Consider the following 23566-nt stretch of genomic DNA (forward strand, 5'->3'; position numbering starts at 1 on the left):
AATATCACAGTAAAGCATGGATACTTCCAACTGTATAACCAAACACCATGTTCAATAGCTGTATAAAATTAATGAAATTTGGTTTAGTTCTGTAATAGTATTGTCATGTGGATTACAAAATACACTACTTGCTTTGTGAATTTGGGGCTGACGAAATGGACTTTAAGATTTTTTTGTGATGTCATTTAATGAAGGACTTTTTGGGGGCATAGAGCTCTCTGTACTCCACTTCAACAATAAATTAATTACAGAAAATAAAATCCATTTTTCAGTCATTCGTCTTTAAAATGATTCTTTCAGCTCGGATCAGAGACATGGTGTGATGCCATCGTTTAAATTGCCCTTCAACAGGTTATCTGCTTCATTCACAAGGCTTCAAATGACGACACGGGGGAAATTGTGGTAATTTGGCAGTGTCCCAACAAGCATCCTATCATTTTTGGGGGGCAAATGGGCCATTCGGACACTAAATTAGCATGGTCTGATGAAAAAATGAAATGCATCATACAGTCGTGTCATTTACCAAACCACTTTATACCATACGGTTTCGCGGGAAGCCGGAGCCTGCCCGGCAAGCAATGAGCGCAAGATAGGGTTCACCCTGGACGGGGCGCCAGTCCATCGCGGTACATTATAAAGTGATATATAGGTTAATATATAGGATAATATGTGTTATTCTTTTCCATGTCTCCTGAAGTATAAGTTTGAAGTAATGGAACAGGACATGGGCTTTTTAAAAAAATAAATAAATAAATGAATGATTTGGGAGATTCCGGTTCTTAATGGATTTAGTTTTTTTCCTGGCAGAGAGTAACATGGCCATGGCTTAGAGTAGATTTTTTTTAGTTTCACGCAACAGCCCTCTGCTCTTGTTATCTATGCCCCCAACCAGCATTTCAATATAATTGAAACTAAATTGATCCTCACTGTTGGCACCACATGCGTGTAAGTGCCTGTGTGACTGAGAACCAACAGAGCTGTGGCCAAGATGTCCTACCCTGTCTTTCGCCAATTTTGTGCTGCCACTTGGGGAATCCCAGTTGCAGTCGGCTTGTGCCGTGACCCAGGCTTGAACGTGTGTTCACAGAGCTCAGCCTGCTCTCAGGTGAGCGCCTGTCCCAATAAACCACTCAGAGGAATGAGCTGCTGCTTTTTCTTGGTAAACAGTGGGATAAGTTAAATTTACAGGGACCTGGTTTTAAAACGTAGGTGTGGACCTGTTTACTGATTTTAAGTTTGAATTGTCCTGATTTCAGTTTGAAACTGACCACAAAGTTTTATCTGATGAATTACTTGGGGGATATCAAAGGTGTAGTTGTTTAGGAAAGGGAGTTTTGGGACAGATTGCTCATGATTACAGTTTGTTAATTTAGACATAATTCAGTTATGCACTAACACTAAGAAAACTAAGACTTAAACAGCAGTGACAGAGCTTTATATTACAGCCCTTGAGCGTTAAGCTTTTAGTGAATGTAAATAGAAAAATGAAATACAGATAGAGTTGCATATACACACTACATTTTGTTGAACCAGTGAAGACTTTTCTTAATTACAAGTCAGGGAAAACACAAATTCTGAATTTGGTTTAATGAGATTGTATTGTGTTGTTGATAGATGATGAGTTATCCATGAAGTTTTGTCCTGTTGAGACTTGATGTGGAAATAGTTCAAAATTTACTACAACTTTCAGCATTTTGTATTAATTTGTTCAGTTAAAATGAAAAATAATATACTAAATTATCTGCTGTACTTTTAATCTGCATTTCAAGTTCTGTAAGAATTGTTTTTTCTTTATGTGTTTGGTCTTTACGTTGGTTAAATCCTATCTAGTCTCGGTTTTATGTGATGCCTAAAGAATGTGTTGTACTAATACCTGAACACACAGTATGAAAACATTACTTGAATGCATTAAAGGTCTATATATTGCATTATGGGAGAAAAAATGATTGAATAGTTGAAATATTGGCATGCTTTTCACTAAAAAGTACTGAAATGTATGCTGTCCTGGAAGGATATGAGTGTTATTGTGGAATTTTGTGACTAATTTCCGTCCATAAGTTTTATGTGCAATAATGTTTTAGTATGAAATGCATGAGTAAAAATAAGGGGTCAGATTGGAGCCTCGTTTGTTCAAATGTGGGCTACTGTTAAAAAAGAATGGCCTAGACTGTTTACATAATGATTCTTACATGCATGAAAAGTTGATAATTTTACACATTCATTTGTTGATGGTGTAATTCTTTAGAATGGGGTTCCATGGGATTAAGAAGGTAAAGATTTCAATGTTGCTCACTGCAGTTGCACAGAGAGGTTTTTCCTTTAGCGGATGGTTCGTTTGTGTCGAATGCGTAGGTTAATAGACACTGTTCTCTTTTAAAGTGTCAAAATGAACTCATTTCTCTCTTCTTGATGCATCTTCCAACCTGAGCTCGGGTGCACATTTATCCGATCATCTTTGTAGGGCTGGGACACTGACCAGTTTTCCAAGTTTTGTTTGCTGCTCTGCTGCTGCACGAGTGTAAGCAAGTCTTATCGGAAAAGCCGTTTCCCTTCTGGTTCTTAGAAGTTGTTTTGTTTTGCAAGCTGTTTAATCATCATCATCCCAGCCCAACTTCTCTGGATATCTTTTTATGTTTTTAAAAAACAAAAACTCATTTCCTTTGTATTTTCCCTTTGCTCTCTTCGTTGTAACTAGAATCTGATAGGTTGCATATTCATCATCACACATCACACATCACTTTTGATAACCACTTCTGCACTACAGTGTCACTGTGGCCTAGAGCCTATCCCAGGAAGCATTGGGTGCAGGGCAAGATACACCCTTGACGGGACGCCAGTCCACCACAGGGCACGCACAGACACAAACATGTAAACACTCATTCCAGGGCCAATTTGTACAAATTGGGAGGTAACCAGAGCACATGGAGAAAACCCACAGAAACGCAGCGAAAACATGCAAACTCCACACAGATAGCACCCCAGGTCCAAGACCCTAGCACTTCAAGGAGCCAATGTTACCATGCCGCCCCTTCAGATGCATATTTTTAAACAAATTATGAAGTTTCCTTGTTTTACACATAATGCGAGTTGCACTATTGGGCAGCTGAACCCATTGAATCGACTCGCCTAGTTCCGATTCTTCCGCTGTGAATTCTGTAGTGTTTTTCGGTACTTGCTTTGAATGGTTTTTAGTGTAAGTTCACAGGCGAGTATTACAGCTTGCAGTTTCAGAAGCGTCTTTGCTATGCTTACTCTTGCGTACGCTCAGGTTGATATTCTCTTGTGTTTTTCTCTTGTGTTTTCCCTGGTGTATCGCAGCTTGCAGCTGTGTGAGTGCGATACCAAACCCGGAGAATCGTGTACCACAGAAGTTTTATTCCTTGTTCAGAGTTTATATTAACCAAAATGAGCATGCATGTTCAGGTTATATTAGTTTTGTATTTCCTCTGTGTTTTTAAGCATTTCTAATTCTAATACTTTGGGGAGAACTCTCTGATCATTTCATGTTTTTTACAGACTAAATTCCAGTGTGTTCTGTGTACTTGACATAGCAGCTCTCAGAGTTAAATCCATTCTGATTGACGAACAGTGCCAAAGTTCTGTTAAGTTTCTTTTTCACTGTTTTTGTTTTCCTAAAGATGTGGAAGTGTATGATCAGTATTCAATACATGGCAACCATTATCATGAGCTTGTATGCACCGGGTTACATGGCGTTGTTACAGTATTGTGGTCTAAGAAGGTGAAAGATCTTTAGTGTGGCTCATTCATAAAAGCAGTGAAATCACAACCTTTAGTGATTTATTCCACTACTATTTGCTCAGGCTAAAGATACCAACCTTTGTTTATCTTGTATGCAGTGAAGGCCTGACAGGTCCCCCGTTTGTCATTGACTGGAACAGCTTGTCATCGAACCTTCGTCAGAGGCTAAATGTAATTACAAGCTTTGAAAGGCTTGACGCAGTCAGCCCTGGGTCTCTATTAATTGGCACTATGTACTTTCACATATGCTGATAGCTGATTTATAGCACGGCACGATCCATTCATTTTCTCCAAACAGCCACAGAAGCTTGCGGGAGCCCGTTTCAAACTTGAGTTCTCTGTGGATTGGTAAACTATGAGTGTTTAGTAGGCAAGCATTCGTAATGAAAACACATTCTGTCTGAACATTTTTCCGCTGGCTGTTTGCGTAACAATTATGGGTAGATCACCATCCGTCTGTGATGTGGTTGAGTTTGTCTGCTCGGCGTTGGTAAGAAGACTTTTGCGCTGAAGTTACCAAACTAAATTTTGCTGTCATTGATCATCAGCACCATTTTACTGTAGTGTTCCATGTTAATGAGCCTGTATATGAACATTTAATGCCCTTTCATTTTGATAGTATTTTTTTTCTTTTGTACTTCTGACTGGGGCAAAATGTATTCTTCTGGTGATTTATAACTTTTCACATTACGGCATGATTAGAAAGAAATATTTTTGTAATGATTTGTATTATGCATTAAAGAATCGTAATTCAAAGGAAAAATTAAAGAAAAAAGTCAGTTGAAGAATTAAAATGAAAGTGCTTTCTGTAGGAGTTTGTTTTGAATGGGATTATACTTTTAAAATGAGCCTGGTAAATTCCTTCAAGAGTTTTTTTTTTATTTATGCATAACAAAATAACACAAATTACAATACAAACAAGAGTACATATAACATTTCAAAACAAAAAGATCGTCAGGGGTACATATTAGAACATAAATTCAAGTTATGAAAAAAGATTAAACAAATTTAATAAAAATAACGTCTGCACCGTTTTCATGTTTTTGCGCTTTGAAATAGTCTGCAGATACTCCCTTCCGTCCATTTTAAAACGCTCAGACAAAGGGTTCTTCCCAGACCACTTCATTTTATGTATATAATAACGTGCCATTGTAATAATTAAATTTATTACAAACGATATTTTAATATTGTTTTCGATGGGGCTGAAACTTAACATCTTTTTCATCAAAACAAATATCAATATTGGCTCCCGATTCCTTCAAGAAAGTGATAGTAGTTTTTTTTGTGGAAGGACCTCAAAAATTCTGATGTTGAATTTATATGTAAATAGGACAGGACTGTTGTTGTGACACAGTAGTTAGAGGAGGAAAAGATGTATGGTACATACTTTGTTAAATAGTATTTAAATAAAGTTAGTATCATCTTCTTAAACTCCACGTTTAACACCTCTATCCACGTAAGCATGTATACGTTTGACAAGGCCCTCTCTGGACCGCAACATTACAGTCCTAAGCTCTGTTGTGTTTAAACCCCTCTAAGCTGACACAGTGCACTGGGCAGATTTGTCAAGTGCATTACTGGGGCAGTCTTTAACCTAGCACTGCAGCTCGTTCCAGATGGTCACAATATCATCACGTTGTACTCGTCTTACTGGCTATTAACTACATCGGCTTAAAGCAGAGGATTGTCAAAACGCTTCACCAATAATTGAATTTGCAGCAATTTTTAAATCGTTGCTGTTGTTTTGGTTATGATCATTTCTATCTTTATTGTGTAAGGAACCAAATCAAATTATGTACACATCCACGGTATTATTAGGCTACACTTTATGTATAAATTGCAAAATACAAAGACAAATGCAATACCGTATTTATTCCGAGAGAACAGTTTTCAGCCTTGAGTGGGTTTAGATATAGTCTTATGACACAAATGTATGTTTTATGGAAAGAGAGAAATAAGAAAATATAGAGTGAATTGTCATAACACAGCCTACAGATACACCTTCAGCGAGACGAACCGAAGCATTTATAAAATGTTTTTTGACTTTTGAAATCTTGCAACAGGTTTGCCTGGGAACCCACGTATTTTGCAGTTCTGACAGCAGAATGAAGGCAGTTCCAGACTCAACAACAGTTGGTTTCATTTTAATTAAGGGCAACCTAATTGTTTTGGTTCCAAAAAAGAAAAGGGTCTTGAGAATATTTTGCTTTATTATAATTCCCGATTAAGACTTTCGAACCTGTATATAGTAGGGTGAGATATATATGGGACAATAGTACATAAATTAAGAATATAACATGTTAATTCATTGTTAGATGTACCACAGCTCTTGAGTCAGGCTATAACCAGACATACTGTATAGAGCAGAAGCAATTTGTTTTGACTTCCATTTATAATAAGAACATTTATTATTGTCAGTATTTTCTGTGTCCCTCAAATTTTTACACACTTGTGTAGCAATGATTTAAATTTTTTTTAAATTATAGAATATTTTTTTGCCATGTTAAGACCTGTATAGCCATCATTGTTCACATTAACATAATTATAGAACCTATTCTTCCAAGTTGATCTGCCTTCAACATTCACTTCAGCTACGAATTAATTATAGAAACAGTAGTTAAGTACATTTCACAGTGCTTTTACATATGTGGATAGTGGTTTGACAGCTTTATTTCAGATTAAGATCCTATTTTAATATGTGGTATTAAATGATTATTGCTTTTAAGTGATGCAGAAGCTGGAACTTAAACTATCATATTAAATTATTTATCAAATATTCTTTCTGAATCTTTGGTAAAGGTATGTAAAAAAGTTAATATATGAAATTCAAAGCTGTCGGTACATTGTCTTTGTAGGTACTCTGTAGATACATTCTTTGACTTCTGTCTTTAGCATAGTAACACTGAGGCTGTAGCTAAAAACCTTTAATTAAGACATGAATTCAGTGCTTTACTAAAAGTATTTTATCAGTGCATCCTTTTATCCTGAGTGAGCTAAACAGAGACACACAGTCTAACAGATCGGTTAAATGCAGATCAAGAACGTTGTTTCTGGTTATTGTCAGATTTGCAGTGTTTTATTTATAAAGGCATCCCCATGTATACGCAAGTCCTAGCTTTAAAATTCCTTTGTATGAACTTTAAGAAATAAACCCTTGTCTCTTCTTCTGAAGTGAACTGCTGCTTCATTCCACTCTCATAGCTGTGGTGCTCTGGCTAAAACTGTACGTGTTCATAGCTGTTCCTCGTAACCTTGGGAAGGTGTAGTTTCAGATTTTTTTGTTAAAGCCTGATTTTTTTTTCCAAAGGTGGTATTCTCAAAGAAATGCAAATGCCAGAGAATGATTATGGGGGCTTGACAATTTGTATTTGGAATGATTTCAAAATGCACATATAACATAACACTGTATTACTGTATTAAAACATTCCCTGGTTGCAAGCTTCCCATGGTTTAGCCTTTTGGGGACTGCACTGTGTCAGACAAAAGCAGTGTGCTGCCACCAGCAAACTTTCCCACAGTCATGATCTCTGTATTACCCTGTGACTAGACTGATGAAGTACTTAGTAGTTGGTTCCCTGTGAGGCATACAACTGGCTGGAAAGGAACAGGGACCCTGGTTACTTCAGTACTTATTCTTCCCTTTAAAAGCTATTTCATTTCAAGTCTTAAACAGATAGTATATTCTGAGAGGTGTGAGAAATACACCAAATGATTGTGGATAGTTACACCTGTTGTGGTTTTAAGAGCTCTCAGTGTGGGAAAACGTCTTCAGGGTTTTCCAATTGCCAGGACCAAACTGCATTTTTTTTTTAAATTTCAAAGTCCCTCAATACACTTCTTCAGCACTTCACATTTCCTGTCATTGAGCACTAGCCCAGAGAAAATTTGAACAGTTGACATGCTTTTATAAAATTGCTATGTTGAAATCTGGAAGCTGATTCAGAATGCACTAATTTTTCTTCAGCCTCCAGTTTGGATGCAGTGTTATATGTACTGAAACAAAGTCACAGCTGCATTCCTTTGTTGAAATCTGTTGGGGGGAAAAAAAAACTTTTGCTGTTTGGATGCCTTGTTTGTCTTAAGCTCTTCAGGGATCAACAGTAAAGGCCAGATGTTTTCAATTACTCTTGTAACTTATTCAAGTTTTGTTATGAGTATTTCCATTAAGAAAATCCTCCTCTGGCATATCTATTTTGTCTCATTTTGCAGTTGTTATCCAGTTTGAAATTCATCGCTTTAGTGAAGATAAAGACCATTCATGGCTGCTTTCATCCTGCAGGCCTAACTTTAATATACTCCTGGCAGTTTTAAACCAGGAACCAGTGGCCAAGCTTCAGTGGTACAAGTCTTTTACAAAAGCTGAATGGAGTTTAAGCTGTTTAGCACAGACTATTGTTTCAGTTCATTTTGGATATCATTTTGCGGACTTAGCGCTCGGCATGTCTTGTCGTAATAATATAAGCACCATCTCGTGATGTATTTGGTTTATAGTCTGAAGAGAATATTCCTGTGGAATATTCCCAAGAGGAGTTTCCAGGAACTGAAGGCTTGCACAGAATCTGGAGATTTACTGTATGTATGTAGGCAAGAGCGCGCTCTATGACATGGTAGCTCTATGTATAGCTCTCTCGTTCCTGCGTTTTGTGTTGCATATATGGCCTCTCTCACTCATTTTGTGTCCTAAAAGGGCCTCTGCTCCCGTTTCACTCTGCTAGCCCCAGTATAAACAGGGCCTTCCAAGAAAAAAGCAGACAAGGCGGAGCAACACATGCAGAGAGGGGGCTGCCCCTGTTTCGTCAAAAAGCAAATAGCCTTCTGCTCTACTGTGACGGGCAGTTACTGTAGTATTTGTTCCACATTTGCCTGTGTAACAAATCATTGAAGTTAAAGAGAAGCAGTCAAGAGCGATAAGACAGAGTTTTAAAGTGTTACATTTGCGTCTCATAGCAACTCAGGAGAAGTGCCAGTAAAGATTGTCTGAATGCCACAAGTGTATTTTTTTTAAGGAGGACTGGTTCTCTTCTTCTGTAATCTCCAAGTGCTAAATGTTTTTTTAAAGACTAATAAATAAAACCATAACTATAAACTGTTGAACTACATTGCATTGAAAATTGGGCAGTAACTTGGATCTGTGTTCCTTAAATATTTATCTAGGGTTTGGGAGGGGGGGGACAGGAGTACTGTATATGCAATTGCCTAAATTAAAAGAGTGAAATGTAAGTGTCATTAGGGAAATTTGCCTTTTAATATAGTTATATATGTCGTGTATATAATTGATTATTGCATATATATTTGGGAAACTTGAGAAAAGAACTAGGTTTTTTAAAATTCTGATTGCTTTCCATTGCCAAAGCCACAGGCCATTTTTTTTTTGATGATGCTTTTGTAAGTTTCATAATTTGTTCTCTCACCTGGATCTAAAGGTGTGTTCTGGCTTAACAAAATTACTAAGCCTTACTGCAATAATGGATAACCTGACCTCCTTTTCAGTTGGCAGTTGTCCATGGCAGACTTCACAGGAGCTGCCTTACCCAGGCACGGCCTGCTGCTCTCTGGCATGGAACACTGAGAGTTAGGGCTGGGCGATATGGCCAAAAACATTATCACGATAAAAATTTTAAAATTTTAAAAATCAGTCGATATCGATAATTATCACGATAAATGTCAAATCATTATTTCTTTCAAGTTTAAAGGCAGATTTTTTCTCCTGAGTGAAAGTTGAAGAAACCAGACAGTTAATTGGTAAATTAAACAACTCTTTATTTTAAGAACACAACAAACACTTGCCGAACAGCAGAAACATTAAACAAATCTGAGGTAGAGAGTATTCAAGTCTTTTTTTATGTCAAAATATGCATGAGTAAAATTTACTAAATAAATATCTTAATAGAAAAATTAAATACTGCAGTGTGATAAAACACACATAGAAGATGGCTCAGACAGACTGCAAAGTTTAAAGTGCTCTGTTTTATGTCTGATCGTAAAAAGCCAAAATATCTCCAAATTACCGAAGTTGAATGACCTTTTCTGTCGACGACGTCATCGTCCTTCGAGCTGGTCGTTGGCAGCACTACATTTGCTTCAGTGTCGCTCATTTCTCCACTCTAACTACAATCCTTTCAGCCACCACCGTGTGGGTAAACAACACCACGTTAGCTGCCCAGTCTGCAACACGCACGCGCACTCGCACAGTATTTTGTGCGCATGTGCATATCATGCGCAAAGCATAAACATATATATCGAACATTTATCAAACTTTTGTTAAAATTATATTGAGGAAAATTATATCGCGATAATTATCGTTATCGAATTATCGCCCAGCAGTACTGACAGTACCATGTTCAGGGCTGAGGAGGGCCCAGCCTAGCACAAAGCCACGGTCCAGGTTCAACTAGATAAAGGGATTGGTTTTGCATTTTTATTCTTGCTTTGAACTGGATGACAGTTAAAACTTAGGTGCCTTTGTTTTAGATGAGTTTAGAGCTCGTAGCAGCTCTGTACTGCATGTGTCACCCTGACATTCAGTTGCAGTTCATCAAGGTGAAGTGTTTTGACAGATCTGTGAGTTTCTAAGTCTACTGAGTCTAGTACAAGAGTATGTGAAGTTCGTAAATTACTATTACTATAATATGCTTCTCTTTTGGGGCTACGTTAATATTGCCAATTTCTGTGTCCTGTTTGAAGAATTACCAGCACATAAGAGATGTTCCAGACGAGGAGAGGCTATTCAGTTCATTGAGCTGATTTGGTTGTCAGTAGCCAAGTTACCTGAGGATATAATCCAGCCAGTTTCTGAAGGAATGCAGGTTTCTGATTTGGACAACACGACTGGGTAGTTTGTTTCAAATTCCTACTTAATTTTATGTAAAAAAGTATCTCTTTTTTTCTCAGTTTAGTTTCGTAGTCTTCTCTCTTCAGCGCTAGAAAGATTGTTCTTTCATCCAACATGATGACCAAAATTGCACACAAGAGTCTTATTAGTGTTGTAAAATTTTAACATGACCTGACTGAAATTGAACTCTTGTAGCTGTGTTTCATAGTATTTATTGCTTCCCCACATTGTCTAGATGATGAAAATTTTGTTTTAACATAGATGTCTAAGCCTTTTTGATAAGCAGCTTCTTAAAGCTATTTCCCATCTTAGGCAATGTGAAAATCAATACATATCACATTACATCTACATTATCTTCTGTGTTCTACCAAATAATAACGTTTTTTATACAGCAGTTCCTCAACGTGCTTTGCAGGTAAAGCATAAACAAAGACAGGAATTTAAAAAATAGCACGGAGAAACAGAATGGCTTAAGATGCAGCAAAATATGCAAAGGGGCAGACAGACCTCAGTTCAATAAAATGTTTATTCAGTCTCAAATTATATCTTTGCACCTTCTATAGTAGTTGCTGACACTCATTTTTTGAGAACGGTGAATGTGATAATTGTTTAAAATCTGTAATTATTTTGTAATCTGGATTCTGGTGTAAATAAGGGGTGGGAAATGCACTTTGAGCATTTACCTGTTATCTGCAATGTGTTTCATTCATTAGTTTTCAGTCCAAATGCTTGCCTTTCATTGATGTGCACTGCTGTCAGTTTGAGAGTGGATCTTTTATAAGGAACAGGGCAGCTGTATGGAGTAGTAGGGTGGGGGACACATATTTGCAAGGTGCTGCGACTATACCCTTGAGCAAGGTATTTCACTGCTACTGATTGCAACAGTAAAATGTGTGAATATGTGTAAAATGTAAGTTGCTTCTCTCCCTGTCTGTCTCATGGAGAGCAAGTTGGGGTATGCGAAAAGACAAATTCCTAATGCAAGAAATTGTATATGGCCAATAAAGTGATCTTCTGGTAAAAGGTCAGCCAGATAAGTTACCAAAAGCCTTCCAATCTAAATGTATTCTGGCATTTGTCACTAAGGTAGCACTGCTGTTAGGAAACTGAACATGCTCGGTTCAGTCACAAATAGAATAAGAGTGATTTTGTTTCTGAAGTGTATTGTCCCAGGGAGGAAACACATTTCAGCATTTTCCAGTTGATCTACAACTCTGCTATTTTGAAACACAAAGATGGGTGTTTATTGTTTCCTTTATGAAACCAAACTTTGGAAAATGGGAGGGATACCCATGCTATAGAAAGAGAGACCATCGTTAACTCCAGATCTGTGAGCTCTGTCTGCACCTTCTTCTGATATGTGAGCAGACACCCGTACCGACTGGAGTAACAGGTGGGTTGTCAGCCCACCCCTTTCACCAGGAGTTCTCTGAAAGCTTAAGGGAGGGGCTCGTAGCAGAGCAGCGTGTATGCTCGTTAGAAGTTATTTTCTATAGTATAAAAGCTATCAATGTGATTTAGTGTCATATCCTGTGTTCATGGATAGATTTATACTAAATGCAGTAAACAGTTACAGTTCACTACTCGGCTTTTTCCCTTTTTTGTCAAATTTGTTTTAACTGATTTGGAAATGTGAGAAAGATAAAAAGCAAGATGTAGAAATGGTAAAGTTAAAAATCACGTAACCAGTCCTTGTGTCTTAGAATCTCACCAGTGCAGAATATAGGTTGGGGAAAAATGATAAAAGTGAAAATGGTATTAATTTTGCTTAGCCATTCAGTTTTTAATTTTTTGTGGCACCTGCTTAATGTACTCCTCTAATGAGATTGCTGTATTTTTTCTGCTTCCAAGCCAATATTGTAATCTTCTTATGTTCTTGTTACATGAGTGTTTGTTTTAATTTCTTCTGTATTAATCAAAACTTTAATACCCAGAAACACCAATAGAGAGTGCTGTTATGTAGGAAGCCTCCATTATAACATATTGCATATTGTGCATATTGCATATTGGAGCATATTGTAATAATCCTTACACTTATTAGTGCTTTTCTGGACACTCCACTTAAAGCGCTTTACAGGTCATGAGGACTCTTCTGTACCACCACCAATGTGCAGCCCCACCTGGATGATGCAGTGGCAGCCATAGTGCACCAGTCCGCTCACCACACATCATACCGTGTATTTTAAAAAAAATTACATTCATTTGTTATTGTTTTATTAATCTCTGGACTGTCAGGCCCAACTTGTTATCTGATTGTGCATCTTTGTTGAACTTTGGCACACTGTTCAGGAAGTTAATTAAATAGTTGTCTCACAATTAAAGAAGAGATTAGTTTGCAGGAAATTGTATGTTGAACAGTGTTTTTGAGAACTTGAGAAATTCAGTTAATTTCAGGGAATTGTTACAGAACTGTCAAATTTCAAACCAAAAATCTTCATATTTCTTACGTTGTACATCACTTTTAAAACAATTTTTGCAATTCATTGTTCTTCTTAAGCAATGTGAAAGCATAAAGCTTTACTGTTTGCTGGGGATTAAATGAAATTAGAGATCAGAGATTTTTGGCTGCAAGGGTTGATTATTCAAATTCTATTTTAATCTTTTTAATCCTTGTCATATGAAGCCACTAGATGGCACTAGAGTACGTGTAATTGTAAGGAGACTGTGCTGTTGTATTGCTTAGCTAAGTTTCACTGTCATAGGAGAAGTTCAGTAATGTTTGGTTTTCCCATTACACAACCCTCAAAGCCTTGAGTCAGAGCTCAAAGATGACATAAAAACAAGTCCATTATTTCTTGAGGAAACATTAAATGAATTCCCTTTTAGCTGTCTCTTCACAGGATTGCATGTGTATTCTGTAACTTCAGTAGATGTGTGTTTTTGTGTCTCTACTTTTTTTTAAAATGAAAGCATAAATCAGTGATATGAATAAGACATGATATACCACCTTAAAAAGACTGAATACAGGAGAATCATTATTCTGATATGTAATTTTAAGATCTTTATTTTTAGGGATTAAAGTACAAGAACTGAAGGCAATATTTGTGAATTCTAATGCACAAGCTAACTCCTGTACTGTTGTCCTTCCCATCATTACTGTTGATAAGTTTGAAATGCTGTCAGTGCGTCCTTCTCTTCATTTTTGAGGGGCTCTGATGTTAATGTTATACAGTAATGGATACGAGTACCGTATAGAATTATACTGGCTGTAGGTTTTCTTTTATAAAATAGACTTTGGAGGCAAAGTACTTGCAATACCCATCATTTTCTGTATAGTTGCGCCATAAATGACTTTGATAAGGTCCACTTCCACAGTAGAAGTAATTGGCCGTGCGTTTCATTTAGTTAAGCACAATAAATGTGAGTTTTGGACAGGAAAGGCCATGAGTCTACAGCTCACGGCTGAGTTTTGCGTATTGCTGCCGTTTGGTCTGAAAGTTCTTTTTCTTGACCCTGTGCTTTGTTTGGGTGAGTGGGGGGGAGGGGTCATACAAGTCACCAAGAAAGTTCAGGTCAGTACTAAGAAACAGGCAGATTCTCCTAGGTGAAATGGTGATTCCCACATGTGCTTGGTCATTTGAAGATGTAGTTCAAGTAGGTAGCTGCGTCAGCATGTCTAGGCTGCAAAGGAACATATTCATCTGAATATGTACCATGTTAATCTGTGGAGTTAGAGTGTACACTGCAGTGTGCACAACTTCCTTAATGTAAGGCATCTTGCAGGAGGGTAGGGCTGTAGAACTACAGAAAGGAAGGAGTTTACATCAAATCCTCATTGAAAGGCATTAGATGTATTAGACCTAAATATCAGAGATCTAATAAAATTTTCCAGATCAGATGTTTTTAATTAGTTTTTAAAGAGCTATTTTTTTCCTCAGTATTTTAAAGATTATTGGCTTTGTTTTGTAATGCAAGAAAACATTTGCTGAAGGGAGTTTCTGATGAAAACCACACAAGGAGGAAGTGTGGATTATTAAGATTAGACTGACTGCTTACTGTGTGCTGCTTGCAGCTCATTTTCAGCAGACATAGTAAGATAGACCTTTCAGACTTGAGATTGCCAAGGTTATTGATGACGGCACAGAGATTTGGTTTTAAAGTGAACGAATCATGCAAGACCTGCCTTTGACTGATGAGAATATTTCATGTTATATACTTGAAGGTTCGTGTTATAAATATTGAAGCAATCCTAAGAAAATCTCTCCCGCTCCCCACTAATTGAACAAGTTAATCTTGTTTTGTAGCTCTTGACTTCACTGAAGTTCAAGTTGTTGGATTAAGAGATACAGTACGTGTTTTGTTTAATACAGACTAAATGAATAATTATTTTTTTCACTTCACAATTATCAAGAAGAGCAATGAGATTTCTCCCTGTGTCAGTCCCTGGTATGGAAGCATAACATGCTGTTTGTTATTAAGCAGGCCTACATCTGATATTGAAAAACACCGTTGCATAATCTTGTCATTGCACAATCATAATGTCAGCATGCAAAGGATCCAGTGGGTGACTTTGTAAATGCATAGCAAAAATAACAGAAAAGCAGCAAATAGTACTAAAACAATCTTCCTGTTGTACCTAATAAACAATATGTAAAATATGCCTTAGTATTTGGCTAGCTATATTGGAATCAAAAGTCAGAAACTGACAGGGTATCTGTAAAATGTGTGGAGTCTATTGTATAATAGCGGAGTGCTTTTCAGTGTTCTGGATGTCATTAGTATCTGCCTGCATGTAAAATGTAGACATTTTAATTCTGTCAAGACATTTTGATTTTTCTGCTGGGACAGATTTTGATAGCCATTTTAAACGGCTTGCTTTGTTTTGGTGCCTCCTACACACTTCCTATTTTGTTTTCTTCTTTTCCTGGTTCCAATTTACTGCGTGCTTCCAAGCCATAGTACCTTACAAAAACCTGAGGAATGTGTCATGAAAATTCCAGTTTTGTAGCTGAAAACCGGTGGCATTCTTGTACTTTTCACTGGATGGCATAGTCACAGTGGAATAACATACTTGAGAGGACTACCCAGTATGGAAAAAAAAAACTTGTATATGAAAGTGGACTATTTTTGGAATGTTACTAGCAACAAATCAGATTATAACACTGAACAAATACAGGAGACTTCACTTGCGTATCAAGTGAACGTTACATACTGCTGTATTTATTACTTGTCTAGAACCTTTTTGAAAAGAAATTAAGCATATTATCTCTGACAGGAAGCAAAACCAATTAAGCATGCGGTTAGCCAAGTAGCAGCTCAGTGCTTGCAAACAGGAAGCTTGTATCGCACTCCTGTTAGTCAGAACAGAAAGTTTGAGTTACCTTTGCACTGCAGTTGCTCAGTGTTGCTAAACACTGTCAGAGCTGTGGAATGGCTTTAGCGAAGGAGCTGCAGTGCAACCAGTGTACAGGCACCAGTTCGGGTCGTCACAAACTGGAAGATTTGGCCAGCCGTATTTTTCACCGACACCGCAAGCCGACCCAGGAGCAGAAGGCTTCAGAAAACGAGGGGCCGCATGTCTCAGAGTTCACCATATGTTGGGACAGATGGAGTAAGTGCCAGAATCTCAGAATTGATCAGACAAGTTGCAGCTCGCATGTAGCAAATAATTCTGAACTTCTTTTGTCAGCAGACTGTTCCATTGGAATAGACTTCAGTAAAACGGAGCTAAAAATATTTGATCTCTGAAACATGTTAAAAAGAAATGTCTGGTCCTTTTTTTTTTCCTTGAAGTGGTATCATGAATTCTGTTAGAAGTTATTTTGAGTAAAGATGTTCCCACGAAGTATACATTAAGACAGAGTGTTCCTAATCTTGCCTTTCAGGACAGTAGGTTTTTAATTTTATCTATTTCATCTACTTAAAGAAGACAACCGTCTTTTAACTTATTTGTTTGTGTAATTTGTTCAAACTCACAAACTGTTTCTTGTGATTGGACTGTTAGAAACGTTTAAGTTTATAACTTATAGTTTGTGATAGAATAACTTATAAGGCGTTTGCAGATCAGTTTGCCAGAAAGATTAGAAGTCCTTTTATCGCTTTTTTAGAATAATCATTCCTACGTTAATTTATAGACATGTCCTCCAAAAGCTCTTCGCTAATGTTAGTTGTGTCCTTTTAATGTAAAGGAGAAATAACACCTTTTTACATCCCAAAGCTAGTTTTTTTTTATTTATAAATGTGGAAGTATGCGTCTTATCAGTATTTCAGACTTACTTGCAGCACTATCCTTGATAGTGTTGACTGTGTTAAGCTGCTGTTGCACTGCAATTTCCCTCACAGGATCAATGAAGTATCTATACTGACTGATCATTACAGTTCTGTCAAAAAGTATTTGCCTGCTTTCAGATTTTCTGAATTTTTGCACTATTTGAGTGTTATATGAGCCTTTATGGGTCCTAGTTATTTATAAAGCAAACCTGAGTGAACAGATAACTCCAAAATTGGGTGCTTGTTTTATTTATTCTATAAACAGTCATCCAACATCCAATGCCCCCATGTGAAAATGGTTATGCCTCCCTAGTTCAGTCAAGTCAATGAAAGGGTTAGCTAGGGCTAGCTGTGTGAATACCTTATTAAACAATCAGGGCTGATTTGGGCCAGCCCTGTTTCTATCTAAAACTCACAAACCTTGGCTTTTATCATTACAGTGAAGTTCTTTTGACGCTTGTCAGTCTGGAAAAGGTAACAAAACCATTTCAAAAGCTATGGGACTCCACTGATCCACAGTTGAAAAGGAGACGATTTGGGATGATAAATATTCCCAAGCGCAGCATAAAATCATCAAGGAAGTCGCCAAAAATTCCCAGAACAACATCCAAGCATCTGCAGGCCTCTCTCACTTTGACTAAAGTCAATGTTCCTGACTCTACCATCAGAAAAGCACTGGGTAAAAATGGAATTTCACTGAAGAGCAGCAAGGTGGAAACCATTGCTCATTAAGAAGAACATTGATGCTTGCCCGCTAAAGCACCTGGATGACCACCCAGGCTTCTGGAGGAATGTTCAATGGATAGATTAGTCAAAGGAAGAGCCTTTTAGGCAACATGGGTGCTGTTATATCTGGTGAAAAGTAAACACTGCATTCCACAGTAAGAACCTTATACCAGTTGCCAAGCATGGTGGTAGTTGTGTCATGGTTTGGGGATGCTTCACTACTTCAGAACCTGGGTGACTTGCCATCATGAATACATGTTCTTTGTATTGGAGCATATCAGGCTATCTTGCCATTTGAAGAGCAGTCGGGTCATGCAACAAGACAATGATACCAAACATACAAACAAGTCTACAAGAGGATGGATGAAGAAGAACAAATTCAGTGTTTTGGAATGACCAAGACAAAGTCCAGACGTAAACAGCATTGAAATGTTGCGTCGAATGAGCAGTTCATGCTAGAAAACCCTCATATTACTGAGTTCAAGGAGGAATGGGCCAGAAATCCTGCACAGCGATGTGAGAGACCGATCATCAATTACAGGAAGGGTTTGGTTACCGTTATTGCAGCTAAAGATGATGCAACCAGTTACTGAAGCTAACTTTTTCACACAGGGACTTAGGATGTTAGATTACTGTTGACGAAATAAGTGAAACAAGCACCAAATTATGGTGTTATTTGTTCACTTAGATTCCCGTTTATATATCACGTGATGCTCTGATAATATTCACAGCTACTACTGAAAATATTCAACAATTCTGAAAAACTGAGAAGGAGCAAGTATTTATTTTAACAGAATTGTAACTATGACAATACCAATTGATTGGTTGCAAAGGAAAAGCCACTTCTTGAAAAATAAAATGCTGTTTTAGTTGCATTCTACACTTAACCTATGGCATACAATTCATTTTAGTGTGAAGTATTCAGAGAAAATAGTGTTCACTTCTGCTTGTTATATACTTCAGTTTTTGCTAACTGCCCATGGCTGTAAGTTGAATAAATGATACCTGGATCAAAAAACAAATATCATACAACAGGACACCAAAACAGAACATATTAGGAATAATCGGCTTAATGATAATAAATGCTTGTTTTTCTATATGGCTTTTAACACCCATAAGACCCTGAAGCACATTACATATAAAAAGGGATTCATTTCATCCTCCGATTAAGTACAACACCTTCCAGAGTGACATGTGGCAGTCATTATGTGCCAGCAGCCCTACTGGAGCTTAGTAAACAGTCAAAAAATATTTAACCAGTTGATTTAAGGGAGAAACCTCAAATTGGAGTTCACCCTAGTGTCCTAGCTAAATACTCTTACGAACTGTCAGAGGATTTTCAATTATCAAGTAGTCAGTACAGACGCAGTAGTGTTATGGCTCTACTAGATGTCACAAGTATTTAAGAGGAAGACTTGCATGATGCCTAATTTTCTGCTTCCAGAATACTATTTTCCTAAAACGTTTATGTATATAATGTTATAAAAAGGCATGTGCTAATAGCACAGTAATACGTGTGGAACTGGACATTACATTGTAGTGTTGTTAATACATAACTGAATTGCACCATTTTGTATATATAAGAACAGCTTTATTTTCCGTTGTATGCAAAATGGTGGAAGGTGACAGGTCTTTTGCTCTGACAAACTTCACAGTCTTACAGCTTCAGCAAAACAAATCAACGCAGTTTTGATCATGATGAAGTGATACTGTAAACTGATGGATCATCAGATCATTCTTAGAGATGGATTTTTGCCGATTTGCTAAAATCAGTAAACTAAAACAGATAGTTATATGGTATAGAGAATCAGTAATTGAATTAGATGATAAACTAGAATATAAAATAGAATATGTTAGTAATGCTTAAAATAGCTAAAACAAATTAAAATTCAGCATGTAAGCAGTTTTTCCTTGTCTTGTACATGCTTTGATCCTAATCATTACCATGTAAATGAGAAATGTTTATAATCATATTTATTAAAAATATGTATTTTCTCAGATAGGAGTCTTCTATTAAGGAAGCATTTCCCAATATGGCACGGAGGAAAAGGTTGATTTTTCAGTTGCATGACTATTAGCAGAATGTAAAAATACCAAAAGTGTAGGTGTAATGATTGCTGTACATGCCAGAAACAAATGACTAAAAAATAATGCCGAGTATTTTGAATAATCTTATACTTCTACAGCAGAGCCAGAATGTGGTACATTTTGAGTTTCATATTCACTAATAATTAATGCAGCATAATACAAGTGTGAAAGTGCCACTTTTATAATGTTTTTTTTCCAATTTATTCACTTGTATCTTGTAAAGTGGTTTAGAAATGTTGCAACAGTTTCAGTGGTATTGCTAAAGCATTGCATTGTGCCAGCCTTTTAACCTAACTCTGATAAACAAGGTTTTAGGAGTCCATACTAAAGAGTGAAATTTAGACTAAGGACTATATGAGATGACATCTACAAAATATTCCAGTTTGGTGAAAGTGTACACAACAGAAAAATCTGGCAGGAAGTTGTGGATAATTGCAATTTTAATTCAACAGATCCTTGAAAAGAACAATAATTATTGTTGTTTGTGTTAGTCTATACAGATTTTGTTCCCATATGAATAGTCTAAAAGGTGACATCACAGGAAATGTGGCCTTACTGTATGAACGCAAGCAACATACAAATGAAGTGAGAGGCAACCGTTCTGTGGTTATATATCGGTTTGTAGGCTTGCAGGCCCAGTTTGTAATTTAGCTAGTGTGTATTTTCACCTGCAAAAAATCTTGACGCATTCTTCTTCAAAGCTAGAATTCATACCTTAGCACATTATAGTTTTACCACGCGTTTAATATGAAATGATTAGCAAGCTAGAAGTAACTAACTTTCTTGCAACAGATTCATTTGTTAAAGTTGGCCAACGTCCTTTCAGACCACAACCCCTTTAATTTTAAGATTTTTTTAGAATCATTTTATAATTGTCTCAATCAACAGTGTAATCGTGACCCAATGACTTCAGGTTGCTGATTAAAAAAAACCTGTTTCCACTGTCTCTTATGTGACGTCTGGTAACATTCGTGAGGCGCTCATACTAAGCATCACTGTGCTGAGTTTGGACAAAGCAGGCATGGCTGTCTTGTCTGTCTTCAGCTCTGTTGGAATCTTATAGCATCTGGATGGTTCCCTTTGTGGCCAAGCTGTATTTTCCTGTTTTAATACTGGAATAGAAAAATAACATTACTATAACACATTAACTGTTATATTGTTTTTTTTTCTTTCCAGTCTCGCATGTCTTGTTTACGTTATGTAGAACCTGAATCATTTTGTATCTTTTCTTTTCTGAATAGAAATGTTTTTCTTTGTGTTCCTTAACTTTCCAACCCAGTTGCTGCTACTGTGTTGTGTGTCTCAGGGATTATCTCTCACTCATTTATAAAGACCAGCAAAGCGGCAGCTCTTAATGGGTTAAAACCCACCCTTTGAATAGGCACTGCTACAGCTTGAAGTCAAGTGTTAATTCTGTACAGATCGTGTTACCATAGCAATGCCCTATGCTTGATCTAATTGCAAACATCTTTTTGCATCATGGTGTGCTAGCATCCTCAGAGCTGTTTCAACTTCCATTTAGAACAAGCTACAGTCTTTTAACAATCTGGATATATTGTTGTTTTATTTTTGTCTTTTGGATCTGTCATCTAAACTTCCACTTAGATGCTAGCACTTGAAAAATGTCAGATCTCTAAATCTATGCAGAAGGAAAATGTGTACCTGGCACATTCTGCATGATAGTTCTGTTAAAGCTGTTTTGTGGTTACTGTATGGAATTAGTGCTTTATTTGCCATTTGTGCAGAGACACTTGGATAATTTCTTAGCAAAGAATGTTTCTGGGGATTCAGATCCAAAATGAATGGTGAGTACATTTTTTATCTAAGCCTGTCCTTGAAAGACAAGAAAGATGCTTGTATGGTCATTTTGTTTATCTGAGAATTAAGTAATAACAATTATCAGTAATTGATAAAGTGAATGGTTTTTGCCTAGAATTTTTCATCTTTTTTATTTTGTCACAAGTCGGTTTCTTAAAAAGAGTAAAAGTAAAACGATAGTACTGAGATTATGGTAGGTAGTGTTAAATCCTGCAGTGATTTTGTGTGAGTGTGTGATGGCTGTGGGTGGAAAGTAAAAGGGATTTGAGTGGCAAGCAGGACATTGTGCTGCGAAATCGTAAGAAAACGATTTAGAAGCAAAGACACATTTTGTCATGAAGCAGCAGCCATTTAGAATATTCTATTTGTAGATCTAATACAGCAATATTTGTCTGCTAACTCTGGTTCAGTGCTGGGATGTTCCGTTACATAACAAATTTTATGATGACCACAGACAGTAAAAGAACTTTAAAGTGTCAAAACAGTATTTCCTGTATCCTTCCGATAATTTTGTTCCTAAGGGTGGACACAGGAATTCATGATAGGGGGGAGTTTTGAGCTTGAAAGGCAAAAGAAGTCCCTTGATAGTGGGGTGTGGGGGTGTGTAGTTCTGGAACAAAATCATAACCTGGAAGCCTAGAGAGAGAGAGAGAGAATAGCCTAGAGAGTCCATGCTATCTCCTAATTTACAAAAATGGGAATTTGTCATTAGTTTATGAAAAATAAGCAATGTGTATTTTATATATATGTAATTACCTGTAAATGCATATGGTGAATAGTGTTTAATATGCATATTGCAGAAAACACATTTATGTCCAGTGCCATTGTCTGTATTCTTTCTCTGCTGAGTGCATATTTGACAACAGCTTAGAAGTAAAAAGCCTTAGGGTCTTAGTGATTTAGAAACGAAAATGAAACATCAATAACATGTTAAAGCAATATTAAAGGAGAGCAATTCCATTATCCCCCTTACACCCATTTCCCCAGGTCCATACAGTTTAGAGTTATTTTAGGTTTTATGCTTGGCCGTTCACAGGGTTTGAGTTCGTATTGAAGAAGATTTTCAATATTCCTTTTCAGAAGATCTGTATAAGGGCTGGGGTAGGAGAGAGCAGGGTTTACTCCACTCCCCATCTGCCTTTTGCTGCTGTATTTAAAGGTGGTCCATGTAGACAAGATCCGCATTAGTGTACACTTAGATTTTTTTGAAAATGTTTTAAAGATCTTATATGTTCACGAGTTTTTCTTTTGCAATGGCATGTTAATGTGTAATTAGAACCTGCTCTTACACTGTAATTGAATACATCTGAGATGTGCTGTGTCTTGGTTTTTAAAAGTGGTAAGACTAGTGTTGGTTGCAATAACTATTTACAAAGACTATAAAAGACTTAGACTTAGAAATAGACTTGGACTTGGTGCGTATATCAAAATGTAACTACAACTAATATTGCTTAAGTTCCTATTGAAAAAAGCAATCATGGTTTCAGTGCTTTTATTTGTTTTTGCTAGCTTTGCTGCTATGAATGTAAACCAAACCACCTCTCCAGTCAAGGGTATAAAACCATAAACATTGTGGTTAACTGAAGCTGGGTACATGGAACAGTAATATTTTTTAGCTCCTCCTTCAGAAATGCCTTACTACACTGGACACTGTAAAAAGACAGAGACATTGCGTGCTTGCCTTGAACCAGTCATATTGTTGCAATCGAATGCTGACTTTAAAAATATCCTTTTAATAAGGGCTTAAATAATCCAAGCTTTACTTTTTTTGAGAAATAATATTTCGAATACTAATTTGAGAAATACTATTTAACATCTTTAGTTGTAGGCAAATGTGCATGGATGTTTTCTTCCTCAGTGTACAGTATAGTGTTAATGTGAAGTATTTTGGTAAGATATTAAAATGTTAATGTAAAGTGTGCAACATGTTGGGGCTTATTTGGTATCATGTAACACACTCAGTGGATTCTGAAAAATTCCAGGAGTTCTACAGAGTTCTACTTCTACAGAGTAAGGATATTTTTAAAATTTGGAAATCTTATTACTGCATGGTTTTGGTATTCTATTTCATCTCAGAAATTGCTTGGTCTAACATGAACAAACTTTCAACACATTCTCATGTTTTACATGCAG

At 36.8% G+C, this 23566-nt stretch overlaps 1 protein-coding gene across 5 annotated transcripts in view; it reads left to right on the forward strand.

Moving 5' to 3' along the window:
* prkacba (protein kinase, cAMP-dependent, catalytic, beta a) overlaps positions 1–23566 on the forward strand; it is a 49472-nt gene that overhangs the window by 9274 nt on the left and 16632 nt on the right. The window contains exon 1 of one of the 5 annotated variants that reach the window (XM_088926609.1): positions 15882–16142. The exons of 2 other annotated variants lie outside the window; for them this stretch is intronic. In XM_088926609.1, the coding sequence (XP_088782735.1) occupies positions 15962–16142 (181 nt within the window). In that variant the 5' untranslated portion in view covers positions 15882–15961. Of the gene's footprint in view, positions 1–15881; positions 16143–17241; positions 18044–23246; positions 23444–23566 lie in introns of those variants that run through there. 2 more of the 5 variants (XM_088926612.1, XM_088926610.1) reach the window with 2 other exon arrangements.

Source organism: Atractosteus spatula, chromosome 11 (assembly GCF_055471065.1).
Source record: "Atractosteus spatula isolate fAtrSpa1 chromosome 11, fAtrSpa1.hap1, whole genome shotgun sequence".
Classification (NCBI taxonomy): domain Eukaryota; kingdom Metazoa; phylum Chordata; class Actinopteri; order Semionotiformes; family Lepisosteidae; genus Atractosteus; species Atractosteus spatula.